Source organism: Lynx canadensis, chromosome E1, assembly GCF_007474595.2.
Source record: "Lynx canadensis isolate LIC74 chromosome E1, mLynCan4.pri.v2, whole genome shotgun sequence".
Lineage (NCBI taxonomy): Eukaryota > Metazoa > Chordata > Mammalia > Carnivora > Felidae > Lynx > Lynx canadensis.
This window is the reverse complement of record NC_044316.2, coordinates 19686189-19704077: the sequence shown is the minus strand read 5'-3', so window position 1 is coordinate 19704077 and position 17889 is coordinate 19686189. Positions and strand designations below refer to the sequence as shown.

Genomic DNA, 17889 nt, shown 5'->3' with positions numbered 1-17889 from the left:
AACCAACTGAGCCACCCAGGCACCCCTTTTATGGTTTTCTGTATCTGTTGTGTTATATAATAAAATGACTTTTAAAAATAGGGGAAATCAATGGGGCGCCTGGGTGGCGCAGTCGGTTAAGCGTCCGACTTCAGCCAGGTCACGATCTCACGGTCCGTGAGTTCGAGCCCCGCGTCGGGCTCTGGGCTGATGGCTCAGAGCCTGGAGCCTGTTTCCGATTCTGTGTCTCCCTCTCTCTCTGCCCCTCCCCCGTTCATGCTCTGTCTCTCTCTGTCCCAAAAATAAATAAACGTGGAAAAAAATAGGGGAAATCAAGAATGAAATGACACCCTATGCTGGCCAGACTGTCAGGTGTCCCCTATGACCCCCCACCTCCTGGTATTCCTGCCCTGTTTAATCCCTTCCCCTCGAGTGTGGGCAGGACTTGCAACTTGTTTTTAACCAACAGAATAAGGCAAAGGCAATAGAATGTATGTGATTATGTGTATGTGATTATATTATACAAGATTTAAAGTCCATATGGCTAGGAGATCTTCTGTTCCTTGTTGGCTTTGAGGACGTGAGGGGTGAGGAACTGAGGGTGGTCCCCAGCCAACAGCCAGCAAGAAACTGAGGACCTCAGTCTGACAACCCAAGAGGAACTGAATATTGCCAACCACCATGTAAGTCTGGAAGGAGATCCTTCCCCAGTTGAGCCTCAGATGACACCACAGTGCTGGGTCACACCTTGACTGCAGCTTGTGAGACCCCCAAGCAGAGGCCTTGTCTCAACAGTGCCCTGACTCCTGGCACAGAAACTGTGCCTCACTCCTCACAGAAACTGTGAGGTGCTGTGTGTTGTTTAAAACCACTGCATTCGTGGCCATGGTATTACACAGCAACTAATAATCTGCCCTGAGTTTGGGGGTCCCTCAAACCACTCTCAGGTTCAGTGATTCACTAGAAGCACCCAGAGAACTCAGCAAAGTGACTGTAGTCTTGGTTACAATTTATTACAGTGAAAGGATACAGATTAAAATCAGCAGTAGTAAAAGGCACAGCACACAGGGCAGGAGCCAAGAGATCAACTATCCTCTCCCTGCGGAGTCACAAGGACGAGGTTAATTCTCCTAGTGACAGTTAGCGACAGTGTGTGGCAATGTACAAAGGGAAGCTCACCCCAGCCGTGGAGCCCAGGGCTTTTACTGGGGTCAGGCACCCAGGCAGAGTCTCCAGCCCCTCCAGAGGTCAAGGTGATAGCTCCTGGCCCGAGGCCCTCAGGTAAACAGACACTCTTATCAGGCAGGATATCCCAAGGGCTTAGGAGTTACCTCCCAGGAGCCAGTCAAGGGTCAATGCTTTCTGGGGAATGTGCAGTTTCAATGTCCCAAGCCTACAGTTAGCCCTCTTCTGCTCATCCATTAGCTCTGGAAGTGGGATCTTTGGGAAGTGGCCAGCTGCTTGAAATCAGAGGGAGAAACCGGGAGATCACCATGTTTTAAGACCCAGGGAACCTTTACACCTTTACTGGCCTTATAGTCAGAGCGTTTCCAGGATTTAAGCCATACAGCCAGAAGGCAGGGTGCAGAGGGGAGGAGGCAGAGACGGGGCACTCGTACAGAAGTGTCTCCTGATTGGCCACCGAATAGAAGGCAAGTTTGCCCTCTTCCAGGTCCAGCCAGATGCCCACCACCTTAGGTCTGTCAGAGCCCAGGATGGTTTCCTTGACCATGTGCCATGCAGAGAGCTGGCCAGTCCCCTTCCACTCTACACACCAGGAGTCTTCGGTCCTTCCCAGGGTCTGGTTGCGCCTCATCCCCCAGGAGGCCACCCCAACTGCCCAGTTGTTGCAGTGCTGAGTGTCTACTTCCCAGTACTGCTGCCCTGAAGAAAAGGCCTGGGAACATAAGACCTGGCAGGTCACAAACCTCTCGTGGCTCCAGAGATGGGTCTGCGGGCAGCGAGATACAGTCACCACCCGGCAGTCCTCGGACACCTCCAGACTACAGCAGTGGCTCCGAAGGTCAAAGGTCGGACTGACAGCCCCTGAGGAAAAGAACAAGGATATGATTAGCTCTCACCCTAAGAGCAAAATATAGCTTTGTAGCTTTTTTTTTTCTTTAAGTTTATTTATTTTTGAGAAAGAGAGAGAAAAAGAGACAAAGTGTGATTTAGGAAGGGGCAGAGAGAGAGGAGGAGACACAGAATCAGAAGCAGGCTCCAGGGTCTGAGCTGTCAGCACAAAGCCCAACGTGGGGCTCGAACTCCAGAATGGCGAGATCATGACCTGAGCCGAAGTCGGACGCCCAACCGACTGAGCCACCCAGAGGCTTTGTATCTTTGAGTGTGATAAAGTTTACTTACACTGGCATTAAAACTGGTACATCAATTTGCAGTCTTCTATCATGGTTCTAGTAACAATCCCCCCTTCCCATCTTAACTTTTATTTCCCCACTTTAGCCTGGAATTTGGGAGTCTTCATCCCTTTTGTCTTTGTAATCAGCTCCCCTTTGAGCCAAAAACAGGCCCAGCAGCTGGGAGGTGGACTGGCAGACCCCCAAGTTTTGTTTTGTTTTGTTTTGTGTTGTTTAATTCTTTTTTGAAAGAGAGGGAGAGAGCCCAAGTAGGGGAGAGGGGTGGAGAGAGAGAGAATCCTAAGCAGGCTCCACTCTGGGCACAGAGCCCAACACAGAACACGGGGCTCGATCCCACAACCCTGGGATTGTGACCTGAGCCAAAATCAGGTCAGAGTCGGACACTCCACCGACCAAGCCACCCAGGCGCCCCAGGCCAAAGCCAAGTTTTAAGCAGACTACATACTTACACTGAGCAAACCGGGAGGTCCTCGTGGGGGCAGGGTGACTGTGGTCAGACAGCGGGCATGCAGAGGAAGATGGACCTTCTTGGAGTTCCACTAAGGAATCAAAACATTGGGAAGGGGAAAAAGTCTTATCAAAAAAAAAAGGCAAATAGAATTATTCAAACATCGTGATCAGGGCACAGAGATTTTTTGTAGTGTCAGACTTGAATCAGACAGGACATCCAGCTCAGGTATTGATGTGGAAATGGTGGAGTTGAGAGCAAACGGTCAAGAAAGAATTCTTGAGACATTTTCAGTGCAAAAAGGTGGTTTCATTAAAGCTCGGGGACAGGACCCGTGGGCAGAAAGAGCTGTACGTGGGTTGTGAGGGGTGGCTGACTATATACCTTCAAGTTGGGAGGGGGTTAGGGATAGAGTAAGTCTCTAAGGAATTTTGGAAGCAAGGTTTGCAGGACCTTGAGGGGGCTAGCTGTTGTTAGGAAAAAGTCATTTATTACTGTCTAGTAAAACCTCAGTCATGAAACCCTTCAGATGTATATTATGCTCCTTATGCTTGGAGGATGACTGCTAACATATAATTGGGGGGACAGAGATAAAGGAGGTTTCCAAAGGAATGTTAAATGTCCCATATGTTAAAGTAGACTTATAGGCTCCTGGAGGGTTGGGATAATGTTAAGCTAAGACTGCCTTTTGCCCCTAGCAAAGTGTCAGCATGGAGGCAGCTGAACTCCCAGAGGAAGGTCACTATGCTTGTTTCAAGGACTTGTCAGTGGGCTGTAAGTTACCTTTGTTTCCCAAATCGTTAAAAAAAAATCTTTTTTCAATGTTTATTTATTTTTGAGAGAGAGAGACAGAGCACAAGCAGGGGAGGGGCAGAGAGAAAGAGAGACACAGAATCAGAAGCAGGCTCTAGTCTCTGAGCTGTCAGCACAGAGTCTGACGCCAGGCTCAAACTCACAGACTGTGAGATCATGACCTGAGCTGAAGTTGGATGCTTAACCGACTGAGCCACCCAGGCACCCCATGTGTCCCACATCCTTATGTTCAGCCCCATGTTCTCACGGTGAGTTTTTTTTACTGCCTGTTTCCCTGGTAAGATTTAAGCTCCTTGCTGGTGTGAGAAGTAAGGGAGATGATTCATTTTCAGAAACACCAAATAAAAGCTGTGCTGTCTCATTAAAATAGGTTTACAACCTATTGGAAATATGTATGACCTCCCTCCCCCCCCCCCCCCCCCCCACACACACCATGGAGTCCCAAACCCTTAGACACTTCACGTCCTGGTTCTTCTTCCCCTCTCCAGCTCATGGGCTTATTTTCGCAGGCTTTGCAATGAGCATGCACCAAAGAACAAAGGGAGGAGGGACTGAAAGTCTCTGCGTCACCTCAGGGAATGTACATTTGTTCCAATCAGACTACTTTTTGCCTGACATTGGCATAGGCGCCATCCGGGTAAGGCTGTAACCTCTGTAGTACTCAGCCAATGAGTGCTGAGGAATCAGGGGAGGGACCTGCACGTCAGGAGATACATTGTCTGCTGTAACTGCCCTGAGTGTGCCTGTCCATCAGACACCTGTTCTTGCAAGAACATTGATTAAAGCCTGGCTTCACCATGCTCCGAGTTTCCGTGTCCCTCCATTGACTGGGATGTTGGACTTATTTCTAACACCGGTAGAGACCTTGTTCATCTTCATGTTCCAAGCACCAAGCATAGTACCAGGCACATGGGAAGGGTTAGATGCATATGTATCAAATAAATTAGCTAATACAGTTTCAGGGCATCACTCTGACACCCAGAATATCCATGACCTCCCCACCGAATGCCATAAGTGCTTTAAAATGTTACTTTGTGTAAGTAAATTCTGAATGGGCACTCAAGAAACTACTACAAGCAGTTAACTGAAACTGCAATCGGCAAATTGGGCAAGGGTGGGAAACAGACCTTCACTGTGTGCTTTTATATTGTTTTGATTGCTGAATTAAAAATTTTAAATTTAACACCAAAATTTAAACATTTTAATTAATTACTTTAAGATTTTATTTTTAAGTAATCTCTACACCCAACATGGGCTTTGAACTCACAACCCCAAGAGCGAGTCACATGCTCCACCGACTGAGCCAGCCAGGTACTACTAAAATTCTGATTTTAAATTTATGTAAGTAAATAAGATCATTAAGGAACCTAATCTAAACTTAGGGGTGCACAGGAGCCAAGAGGACACTTATTTCTCAGATAATTTTTGGAGCAACTAATAAAGTGTGCTCTAACTGGTTCCCTTGAGACACTTCTCCCAAGGGATCATGTTTCTCCACCTAAATACAAAATAACTTTCTGGAGCGCCTGGGTAGCTCAGTAGGTTAAGCTTCTGACTTTGGCTCAGGTCATGATCTCGTGGTTTGTGGGTTCAAGCCCCACATTGGGCCCTGTGCTGACAGCTCAGAGCCTGGAGCCTGCTTCAGATTATGTGTCTCCCTCTCTCTCTGCCCCTCACCCACTTATGCTCTCTCTCTCTCAAAAATAAATAAACATTTGGGGTGCCTGGGTGGCGCAGTCGGTTAAGCGTCCGACTTCAGCCAGGTCACGATCTCGCGGTCCGTGAGTTCGAGCCCCGCGTCAGGCTCTGGGCTGATGGCTCAGAGCCTGGAGCCTGTTTCTGATTCTGTGTCTCCCTCTCTCTCTGCCCCTCCCCCGTTCATGCTCTGTCTCTCTCTGTCCCAAAAATAAATAAACGTTGAAAAAAAATTTAAATAAAAATAAATAAACATTAAAAAAATTTTTTTTAGGGACACCTGGGTGGCTCAGTCTGTTAAGCGTCTGACTTCAGCTCACGTCATGATCTCAAGGCTTGTGAGTTCGAGCCCCGCATCCGGCTCTGTGCTCACAGCTCAGAGCCTGGAGCCTCTTCAGATTCTGGGTCTTTCTCTCTCTCTCGGCCCCTCCCCCACTCACGCTCTCTCTCTGTCTCTCAAAAATAAATAAACATTAAAAAATTTTTTTTTAATTTTTTTAAATAACTTTTTAAGCAGAGCAAGATCATTTGAATATAAAAGTCGTTATAAGAGACATGTCCCTAAAGCATATAAAGCTGGCAGTGGCCAGACCAGGAGGCAGAAGAGAGGGAGCCCAGAGCTAATGTCTAAGGGACAGGCGTGAACTAACAGTTCTTCAGTCATGACTAGGGTTACAACAGAGAATGTACAAAGTCAAACAGAAAGGTTCCTTTCTATGCTTTTACTGTTTATTATTAGCACGCTCACCAGAGATGATATGTTAATAGAACTTATCAAGGACGATTTACAAAATCGTATGCTTTGTTATCAAAGATATTTAATAGTTAAACATAAAAAGCAGCTTATTTCCTTTTTTTAATTTTTTAAAAAAGTTTATTTATTTATTTTGAGAGAGACAGAAACAGCACAAGTAGAGGAGGGGCAGAGAGAGAGGGAGACAGAGCGCGACAGCATGACCTGAGCTGAAACCAAGAGTTGGTCACTCAAACGACTGACCCACCCAGACCCCCAAAAAAACAGCCTATTTCTGAATCTCCTCAGGTAGATAACACAGATGAGCAGTAAGCTAGCAAAATCAGGTCTAGGTTCTGGATGTATAGGTCTCAGAAAATGAGTTTCTATTTTTTAAAGGCCTGTGTTACATCATACCGCCAGTCATATCCAAAAAACATATCCAGCCACAAAAACACCTCAGCCCACTCTTGCCTCATTTACAGCACCACAGGAATAACACAGCTGGGCTCTGGGATCCTATCCCCCAAAAACAAAGCCCTGGAACACTCTGTCATTTCCCCCAACTTCCATATTTAATACTCCACAAAATAAAATCACCTTACCCTGTGGTTGTTCTTCAAGGGCCTCTTTCCATGTCAAGTTTTCCCGTAATTTTTCCCGGATTTCTTCTAAGTCATGCAGAATGTCTCGCAGTTTTCTCTCGGGTGTGTGGGGAGTCACGAGCTTTGAAGAAACCAAGGAAAGACTATTGATGAATCATCCAAAATAAATTAATTAATTCAAGTCTCTTAAGGTATGCATCAAATAGCATATTCTGATTCTGACATCTCTAATTCTCTATGTGCCCCCTCACAAATTTTTAAAAACATAATTAGGCCCTCAAACCACATGCCTTGAAAGGAATCTGGAAGAATACAAAGGGCAGCAAAAATATTAAAGAGTGGTTATTTCTGGGTGGTGGGGTTATGGGTGATGTTCATTTTCTTTGTTTTAAAAAAATTTTTTTAATGTTTATTTATTTTTGAGAGAGAGAGAGAGAGAGAGAGAGAGAGAGCAAGAATAGGGGAGAAGCAAACAGAGAGGGAGAAATAGAATCTGAAACAGGCTCTAGGCTCTGAGCCATCAGCACAGACCCTGACACAGGACTCAAACTCACGAACCACGAGATCATGACCTGAGCAGAAGTCGGACGCTTAATCGACTGAGCCACCCAGGCGCCCCTCATTTGCTTTCTTTAAACTGCTTGCGTAGGGGCGCCTGGGTGGCGCAGTCGGTTAAGCGTCTGACTTCAGCCAGGTAACCATCTCACGTTCCATGAGTTCGAGCCCTGCGTCAGGCTCTGGGCTGATGGCTCAGAGCCTGGAACCTGTTTCCGATTCTGTGTCTCCCTCTCTCTCTGCCCCTCGCCCGTTCATGCTCTGTCTCTCTCTGTCCCAAAAATAAATAAACGTTGAAAAAAAATTTTTTTTAAAATAAAAAATAAACTGCTTGCGTATTTTCTAGTATTTTCTACAATAAACATGGATTTCTTAAGTAATACCAAAAAAAGTATTAAAATTTGTAAGCCCATCCTATAGGGGCTTTACAAAATAAATAATACAGATAGTCACCAAGATAAGCTTCAGAGGCCAGAATAATCTTCTCCAAGAGGCTACCATTATATCATCTCTCTTCTCAAGAGCCAGCATAGACATGTTGCCGCCATCCAGGTCCTCCCAGCTCTCTCGGGCCTCTAACCTATGCTCCCTGATTGTCTTTAACCTGTCATTCCCCAACACAGCCTCCCATTTGCTCCCACCTTCCCACCTTTGGTCCCTGACTTTCCTTCCCAACTTTGCATATCCTATTTGCATATCCCACTCTTCTTACCACTCATAAAGTAGCAGCCCAATGGACTGAGTACTTTCCATGGCTTACTTCTAATTTTTAAAACAACCTTCCAAGGTGGGTTTGCTATTCCCATTTAAAAAAAGAAGTTACATCACTCATACGAGGCCTTTAAGACATAGAACAGATGAACATAAGGGAAAGAAATCGAAAATAATATAAAAACAGGGAGGGGGACAAAACAGAAGAGACTCATAAATATGGAGAACAAACTGAGGGTTACAGGAGGGGTTGTGGGAGGGGGGATGGGCTAAATGGGTAGGGGGCATTAAGGAATCTACTCCTGAAATCATTGTTGCACTATATGCTAATTTGGATGTAAATGTAAAAAATAAAATTAAAAATAATAATAATAATAAATACAAAAAGAAGTTACAGTTACACCTCATGGAGGTGAACTAAATTGCCACAGTGAATTTTATCGACCTGCATTTTCCCATCACTTGAGCACTTTTTTTTAATGTTTATTTATTTTTTTGAGAGAGAGACAGAGAGAGAGACAGAGACAGAGACAGAGACAGAGCATTAGCAGGGGAGTGGCAGAGAAAGAGGGAGACACAGAATCCGAAGCAGGCTCCAGGCTCCGGGCTGTCAACATAGAGTCCAATGAAGGGCTTGAGCCCATGAACCACGAGATCATGACCTGAGCCGAAGTCAGATGCTTAACCAACTGAGCCACCCAGGCGCCCCTACTTGAGCGCTTTTTTATACCAGAGCTCTTTTTGCCCAAGGTCAGAATACAAGCCAGCAGCAATGCCAAGGGGGAAAGTCAGACCCTCAGGCTTTTCTCCCCCCAACACCTTGCATCCCTGAAGACCTGTATATTCACTCCTTCAATGAGCATTTGTTGAACACCTAACTATGTGTCCCGCACTGTGGTAGGCCTGGGGATACAAGAGTGAACAAAAGAACAAAAGCCATCAAGGTCTCTACCCTAATGAAGCTTAGAGTCCAGGGTAGGGGAAGAGGGAGAACAAACAGCAATAAATTATGGCACCAATCATTATCAAGTTCCAACTTGTGATAACTGTTACAAATGAAGTCATAAGGGCCTCTCTAATAGGGAGACTTGTTCGAGGAAATCAGTGAAGGTTTCTCCCGGAAAGTGATGATCTAGCTAGGTCTGAAGGATAAACAGGCATTACCTAGGTGGCAGGATGAAAGAAGAATATTCCATGGAGCGCACCCTGCTGGTGGGAAGAAGCATGACACCCTGGAGGTACTGATGTGGGCCACGGTGGCTGCAGCTTGAAGAGCCCCAGGGTGAGGAGGGTGAGGGGACCCAGATGGAAGGAGACAGGAGAGGCAGACAAGGGCAGGAGTCCCACAGGGCCCTGTTGGTTCTGTGAGGACTGCTGGGATTTGAGTCTTAATCCCCCACAAACAGATGGCGCTGGAGATGTTGTAAATCAGATTTGTGTTTGAGAGGACCATGAGGAGAGCAGACCAGTGCGAACAGAGTGGAGTAATTAATTATTGTGGCAATCCAGGCAAGAAATGATCAGAGGCTTTGATCAGAGATGTCTCCAGAAAGCTCAAGAGTAGTCAACAGATTCTAGGGATGTTTAGGCTGGTGAGGGAAGGGGTGACAGGATTCCCAGGTTTCTGGCTTGTGCACTTAGAAGGATATAACAGGCCCAGTCATTGAGATGGAAACAGTTTGGGACATTTTTTAATAAGTTTATTTATTTATTTTTGAAGCGGGGAGGGGCAGAGAGAGAGAAGCGGACAGAGGATCTGAAGCAGGCTCTGTGCTGTGCTTAACCAACTGAGCCACCCAGGCACCCCAGTTTGGGGCACTTTAAGTACGGTGTACCTTTGAGATACCAAGAGGAAAAGGTGAGAAGGAAGATACCAGACCATAGCTCAGAGAAAGGTCCAGGCTGGAGCTAGGGTGTTCACAGGGTGGTAATTAAAGCCATGGTGTGGGAAAGACCACGCAGGGGGAAGAAAAAGCGATGTACAAGTCAGCCTTGAGCAATCTGGGCACTTCATTGCTGAGGAGAGGAAAAGAGAGTGAGTCTGCAAGACAGACGGAGAAGACGCCAGCCAGAGAAAAACAGAAGGTCAGAACAATCCTGTCCTAGAAGCTGAGGAAGCTTCAGGAATGAAGGTGTGGCCAAAGGCTGCTGAAAGGTCAGTGAAGATGAGGACGACACTATCTGCAGGATTTGCACAGAGGTCACTGGGGATCTCAGAGCTGGTTAGGTACAGGGCTAAGGATGGAACCTGACCCACCAGAAGCTCCCCCGCCTTGCCTCCAGCATTCCACGCTTCTGCTCAAACATGTTCGACAGTAGGAAAATGGTAACAGATGAAGACTTACTGCATCCTTCAACTTCCAAACACGTTCATGTTGCTCCAATTGGAAGCTGTCCCTAGCCCCGCCCCCGGCACACCCTTTCCCCCTCCTGGCTGGGTGCCTACCAAGCTCTGGTTGCTCCCTTCATTGTCTGGTCCGGGCTCCGGGAGGTGTGTCTGACTCTGAAGACTCCTGACAAGGTCTACAAGCTGTTCCACCAACTCTTCCAGCTCATGCCCAGCTTCTGTGATGCTCTTCTGTGCCGCCGCCTTTAAAAGAACAAAGAAGAACACAAAGCTGGACCCGGGAAGCAGCTCCAGACAGGGAAGTTGTAAACACCGGATAAAGGAAGCAGGCAAGTAAGTGACGTAGATGTCCAGAGGACAAGGAGATACACTTCCTAGACCTTTTGCGTGCCTACTGATCATTTGGTGGCCATAACAGGGAAACAGAGACCATCCACAGGAGTGGGGTGGGGGGTGGTGAGAGTGAAGCGTGAAGGGACGAGAGGGGTCATTCTGCAGAGGAGGTCAGAGAGGAAATGGAGAGCCTGGAGATTTGGCAGGGTGGGTGCAGCCAGCAAGGTGACAGGGGCAGTGGAAGGAATCAAACTAGAGAGGTTTAAGGTCCAGTGTCACCAGAATCATCCTGTGTCCTTACCACTCCTTTCAAAGTAAAAGTGATCCTTCCTCCTTCTCCTCTTAAACAGTGCAGAGACTCAACCTAATTGATCATTGTGCAGGGACTGAGGAAACTTTCAAGTGATGCATAGATGTAAGCTCCTTTTGTTTGGTTATTGATGTCCTGTACATTTTTAAAAATTTTTAATGTTTATTTACTTTTGAGAGAGAGAGAGACAGAGCACAAGCAAGGGAGGGGCAGAGAGAGAGGGAGACATAGAATCTGAAGCAGGCTCCAGGCTCCAAGCTGTCAGTGCAGAGCCCGATGTGGGGATTGAACCCACGAACCGTGATATCATGATTTGAGCCGAAGTGAGACGCTTAACTCACTGAGCCACCCAGGCACCCCATACGCCCTATACATTTAAGGCAACATTCAAACTAGAGCGCTAAACAACCCCACTTAAAGACCTTGATTTGCTCAGCGGCCTGGCTGGGAGTGGAAGTAAGTTCTGCAGCCAACATTCTGGAACAACCTCAAGACCTGGGGGCCCTCATCAGAGGCAGGATGGGCTCAGACTTCAAAGGATGAAGTCTGGAATTGCATTCCCTCCACAAGGGGTCCTATGTCAAGTCACAGAAATACACAGTGTTCATCATCCAACTGTCAATAAACCAGTTTTTATAACTTTGTTCTGATACTTTTCTTTTTTAAATCATGTTGGAACCTCAAAATCTGAAATTAACCCAGGACCTTCTGCATCTCCAAGAAGCCTGACATCCCTCTGGGGCACCTGGGTGGCTCAGTCAGTTAAGTGTCCAATTCTTTACTTCAGCTCAGGTCATGATCTCATGGTCATGAGATTGAGCCCCACGTCAGACTCTGCACTGACAGCACAGAGCCTGCTTGGTATTCTCTCTCCCTCTCTCTCTCTGTCCCTCTCCACTCACGTGCTTTCTCTCAAAATAAACAAACATATAAATAAACATATAAGTAAACATATAAGTAAACATATAAAATAAATATAAATATAAATATAAATATAAATATAAATATAAATATAAATATAAATATAAATATAAATATAAATATAAATATAAATATAAATATAAATATAAATATAAATATACCTTGTGTTCCCTCCACATAGAAACATCACAGAACAGACACTGTCAAAACCAATTATGTCAGAACTCTGGAAAAGGCTCAGAGGGAAATTTATAACTGTAAATTCCTGCATTAAAAAAGAAGAAGGAGGGGCGCCTGGGTGGCGCAGTCGGTTAAGCGTCCGACTTCAGCCAGGTCACGATCTCGCGGTCCGTGAGTTCGAGCCCCGCGTCCGGCTCTGGGCTGATGGCTCGGAGCCTGGAGCCTGTTTCCGATTCTGTGTCTCCCTCTCTCTCTGCCCCTCCCCCGTTCATGCTCTGTCTCTCTCTGTCCCAAAAATAAATAAACGTTGAAAAAAAAAAATTTAAAAAAAAAAAAAAAAAGAAGAAGGATCTCAAATCAATCACTTACATTTATTTATACCTTGAGGAACCAGGGGGAAAAAAGGGCAAACCAAACCCAAAGCTAACAGAAGGAAGGAAATAATAAAGATTATGGGAGATAAATAAAATGGAGAATGTAAAACCAATAGAGATATGAATGAAACAAAAGTTGGTTCTTTGAAAAAAATCAACAAACTGACTAATCTTTAGCTAGACTGATAAAGAAAAAGAAAGAGGAAACATAAATGACCAAAATCAGAAAGAAAGCAAAGTGGAGACATTACTACTGACCTTACAGAATAAAATTTAAGAGAATATTATGAACTTATTATGCCAACAAATTAGATAACTTACATGAAATGGATAAACTCCTAGAAACACAAATTACCTAAACTGACTTAAAAATAAACAGAAAAATGTCAACAGAGGTATAACAAATAAAGAGATTGAATCAGTAATCAAAATCCCAACAAAGAAAAATCTAGGACCAGATGGCTTCACTGGTGAATTCTACCAAATGCTTAAAGAAGAATTAACAAGAGTCCTCAAAGTCTTCCAAAACATAGAAGAGGAAGGAACGCTTCCTAACTCCTCAGTGAGGCCAGCATGACCCTGTTGCCAAAGCTAGACAAACACATCACAAGAAAATCACAGACCAATAGCCCTTAACAAAATACTAGCAAACTAAGTCCAGTGGCGTATTAAAAGGATAATACACCACGATCAAGTGGAATTTACCCCAGGAGTGCAAAGTGGTACAACTTAAGAAAAACAACCAGTGTGTTATACATTAATAGAATGAAGGGATAAAAACCACATAATCTTTTCATTTGATGCAGACAAGGCATTTGACAAAATCCAACACCCTTTCATGATTAAAACACTCAGAAAACCAGGAATAGAAAGGAAATTCCTCAACATAATAAAGGGAATTTATGAGAAATCCACAACTAACATCACACTCAATGGTGAAAGACTAAGAGCAGGACTAAGGCTCTAAGAGCAGGAACAAAACAAGCATGCTTGATTGCACCTCTGCTATCTGACATTGTACTGGAAATTTTAGCCGGAGCAATTAGACAAGAAATAAAAGGCATCTATCGGGTGCCTGGGTGGCTCAGTGGGTTAAGCATCTGGCTCTTGATTTCGGCTCAGGTCATGATCTCACAGTTCTTGAGGTTGAGCCCCATGTCTAGCTGTGAGCTGACAGTACAGAGCCTGCTTGGGATTCTCTGTCTCCCTCTCCCTCTGCCACTCCCCTGTGCATGCACCTGTGTGCTCGCTCACTCTCTCTCAAAAATAAATAAACAAACATTAAAAAAAAAAAAGAAACAAAAGGCATCCCAACTGGAAAAGAAGAAAAGATGCTCTCTACTCACATGACATGATCTTATAAATAAAATCCTAAAGATCTTATAAATAAAATACACAAGAAAGCTACTAGAGCTAGTAAACGAATTCAGCAACATTGAAAGGCGCAAGATCAGCACACAAAAAATAGTGTTTTTATACCCCTGCAGCAAAAAAAGAAATTAAGAACCCAACTACATGTATAACAGTACCTAAAAGGACGAAAATACCTAGGAATATATTTAACCAAGGAGATGAAATAACTTCTATTTTTGAAAACTACAGAGCATCACTGAAAGAAAGTTAAGAAGACCTAAATAAATGGAAACACAGTCCATGTTTTTGGAAGAAGACTTAATATTGTTAAAGATGTCATACTCAACACAATCCCTCTCAAAATTCCAACAGCCTTGTTTGCAGAATGATAACATCAATTTTCAAATTCATATGGAATTGCAGGGAGAGCCAGAACAATCTTGAAAAAGAACAGGGTCAGACAGACTTACACTTCCTGATTTCAAAATTTATTACAAAACTATATTAATCAAAACAATGTGGTACTGACATAGGGATAGATTCCCCTGCCCCCCAAAAAACCCCAATGGACTAGAATTAGGAGTCTAGCAATAAACCCATTCATCTATGGCCAACTGATTTTTTATGAGGGTTCCAAGTTCACTCAATGGAGAAAAACACTTTCTTCAACAAATGGTATTGGGACAGCTAGATTTTCACATGCAACAGAATAAAGTTGGACCCCTACCTCATGCCATATAGAAAGACGAACTCAAAATGGGTCAGCAACCTCAAAACAAGCCTTATTACCATAAAACTCTCAGGAGAATATACGGGGATAAATCTTCGTTAACTCAGAATTTGGTGGTGGATTTAGATACGACACCAGAAACAAGAACAACAAAAGAAGAAATAGATACACTGGACATCAGCAAAACTTAAAACGTTTGTGCATCAAGGGACATTAGCAAGAAAGTAAAAAGGCAACCCACGAGATGGGGGAATATATTTGCAAGTCATATACCTCATAAGGGCTTAATATCCAGAATTTATAAAGAATTGCTAACACTCCACAAGAAAAAGACAACCCAATTTTTTTTAAGTTATTTATTTATTTTGAGACAGAGTGTGTGTGTGAGCAGGGGAGGGGCAGAGAAAGAGGGAGAGAAAAAGAATCCCAAGCTGTAAGCACAGAGCCCGACCCCAGGCTTGAACTCACAAACTGTGAGATCTTGATGTGAGCTTTAACCGAGTCCAGCGCTTAACTGACTGAGCCACCCAGGCGCCCAAAGACAACCCAATTAAAAAAAAAAAAAAAAAGTCAAAGGACCTGAATAAACATTTCTCCAATGAAGATACATAAATTAGCAATAAGCCCATGAAAAGATGATCAGTCAACATCATTAATCATTCCGGAAATGCAGATCCCACTAGGACTTCATGCCTAACAGGAAAGGTATACTAAAAACAAAGTGGCAGGAGGGAGAGGGGAATAAAAATAAAATGAAAAATAACAAATGTTGTTATTTTGCCAACAAACGTTGGCAAGGATGTGGAAAAATCAGGATGTTGCCAATAGAATGTAAAATGTTGTTGCTGCTGTAGAAAATGGTTTGGCTGTGTTCCTCAGTAAGTTCAACAGAATTCCCGTACAAACCCGCAAGTCCACTCCTAGGTATTTGCCCAAAAGAACGGAGAAGAAGGGCTGGGTTACTTGGACACCAATGTTCAGTGCATCACGACTCACAATAATCAGAAGGTAGAAACAATCCAAACGGCCATCCGTGTACAAATGGATAAACAAAATGTGGTACATACACGCAATGGAATATTATTCAGCCACAAAAAGGAGTAAGATTCAGGTGCACGCTACAACATGAAGGAACCCTGAAAACACTACGGGAAGTGGAAGGAGCCAGACACAAGGGGACAAATATTATACGATCCCACGTATATGAAATACCTAGAGTAGGCAAATGATAGAGACAAAAAAAACAGACCAGACGTTACAAGGAATTGCAGGGAGATGGAATGAGAACTTACTGCTTAAGGGGTGCAAGAGTGTTTGTGGTGCTGACATTCTGGAAACAGAAAGTGATAGTTGCCCATCACTGTGGATATCACTAACGCCACTGAACTGTACATTTTTAAAAAATGGTTAAGCGGACCGGTCTTGGGCTATATCTTACCCCGTATAAAAATGTTCAAAGAGACAGACTGCGGAAAGACTGGAAAGAAGTGGCAACGTGCTGAGGAGTAGCTAGAGCGGCCGGGCGGCCGGGGTGTCAGGAGGCGGCTTTTTCCCAGCGTGCGAATACTTGTCCGAACTGCCCCGAGAGCGGGAGGGCCCAGGGTGAGAGCAGGCGGGCCGGGGCAGGGGTCAGAGCGGGGGGCCGCGGGCACGCGCGCGGGGCCGAGGGGCGCGACGGCGGCGCGGGTCCGCCTCCCTACCGACAGCTGGGCGGCGCGGCGCGGGGGCGGGCGCGCGGGCTCGGGCGCGGCGCCGGCGGCGGCTCCCCGGGCGGGAGCGGCGCCGGGGGCCTCCCTCAGCTCGCGCAGCGCCCGGCTGTACTTGTCGGCCAGCTCCTGCAGCAGCGTGTTCTTCCGCAGCTGCGGCGGCTGCGCGGCGCCCTCGCGGCAGGTGGGGCAGGAGCGCCGGCGGCCGGGGCTGCCGGCGGCCCACAGGTCCTTCAGGCAGTCGCGGCAGAAGCTGTGGCCGCAGGGCAGCGTGGCGGGCCAGGCGAGCAGCCCTTGACAGATGATGCAGCCCAGGTCGTCCTCGGCCAGCCACACGGGGATGGCCAGGCCGGGGTCCAGGCCCGCCATGGTGACCAGGCCGCCCCCAGACGCCGGGCCGCGGAAGTCGGGGCCGCGTCGGGGACCGCCTGCCCGCGTCGTCGTCTCTTTCCGCTCCTCCCTCGACCTTCCACTCCCCGCCTGGGTCCACCCATTTTTCCTGACTTCGGTCCCGCTGAGAGCGGACCTCGGCCCTCCCCCCGCCCGGCGAGCGGCGCCCTAGGGCCGAGCTGGCCTGAGTCACAGCCACCTGCGCGTGGAGATCAGCTCCTCCCGAGCGCTAGGAAACGCTGATGTCCTAGAGACCCTTTAGCTTGATGCCTGCCCCGCCACCACCCCCCCACCCCCACCCCCGCCCGTTAAAACGTAATCCCGACAACTCTTGCGAGAAGAAAGAGAGGGTTCGGTTCAAGAACTTATTTGTGAGAATGCACCCACTGGATGTCATCCAGCCTCCAAGTAGTAAAGAATTAAAGACTACCCGGTGCACATAGCCGGGGAGCTCTTTAAAAATACCGATGTTGGGGCTCCACTCCCAAAGAGTGGATTTCATCGTCTAGGGGGAAGCTCGGCGCCGGTATTCTTAAAAAACCTCCCCGAGATGATTCTAACGCTCAAAGTTGAGTGACCCCTAGCGATTTTCAAATCGCTATTGCAATACAGAACTGTGCCGCTGGCTCCGTACCGCTCCCTGCTGGCTGAAAGCACATTACCCAACAGGCATCCGGACCAAAATTCTAGAAAGCCTGTTTTCTTGAGGTAGCGCGCTTGGGCCTTGGTTGGGCTTACTCGCTTCCTTGGCTCCTCTTATTCCAGTTCCAGGCTCACTGCAACAAGAAGACGTTGGAGCTGGAAGAGCATCAAATCCTCCCCCCCAAACACAAAGGAACTTTCAGGTTTACACGGCAATAATTGAGTGCCAGAGACCAGAACCCCCATCTCTCTGGTTTGTTGAAATGAGCTAACAGTGTCTCATATTTTACCTCACCCCATCTCGCCAGATCCCAAAGTAGGTACAAGATAATACAAGTTTGTGGCTATTTCCAGTACCGGAAATGACAAGTAGTAGTCAATAGAACTATGTACTATGCCACTCATGGAAGTTTCCAGCTCTTTCCAGCACCTGGTGGGATTAACACTTCTCTGGCCCACTTGAAATATGCAGAGTACTTGTTACTTTTCCATCAGCTTAAAGAGCTAGTAAGTCATTGTATCCCTTTCTGCCAAATGCCCTGACTGTGAAAATGAGGCCATCAATTGGTGACCTGGGTCTCTGAGTGTCCAAGACGAGCAGACCCCCTGCAGACCCATACTAGAACATGCAGTAAAGGAGGAAAATAAACTTGGCATACGTTAAGCTTACTGAGATTTAGTGGGGGCAG

General features: G+C 46.1%; 1 protein-coding gene across 1 annotated transcript; it reads right to left on the bottom strand.

Moving 5' to 3' along the window:
* Positions 1-971: 971 nt before the first annotated feature.
* On the bottom strand, positions 972-16625 carry RNF135 (ring finger protein 135). Its single transcript, XM_030294944.1, has 5 exons — positions 16163-16625; positions 10361-10504; positions 6649-6769; positions 2804-2893; positions 972-2025 (listed from the first exon to the last, which is right to left on the bottom strand). The coding sequence occupies exons 1-5, from the start codon at positions 16535-16537 to the stop codon at positions 1496-1498; spliced, it is 1260 nt and encodes a 419-aa protein (XP_030150804.1). The 5' UTR covers positions 16538-16625; the 3' UTR covers positions 972-1495.
* Positions 16626-17889: the final 1264 nt, after the last annotated feature.

Coding starts and splice junctions, on each gene's coding strand:
- RNF135 (XM_030294944.1), bottom strand. CDS start 16,537: ATGGCGGGCCTGGACCCCGGCCTGGCCATCCCCGTGTGGCTGGCCGAG. Junction 6,770..10,360: donor AAGGGAGCAACCAGAGCTTG/GTAGGCACCCAG, acceptor GTTTCTTCAAAG/CTCGTGACTCCCCACACACC. Junction 2,894..6,648: donor CCTTGAAGAACAACCACAGG/GTAAGGTGATTT, acceptor TTGATTCCTTAG/TGGAACTCCAAGAAGGTCCA.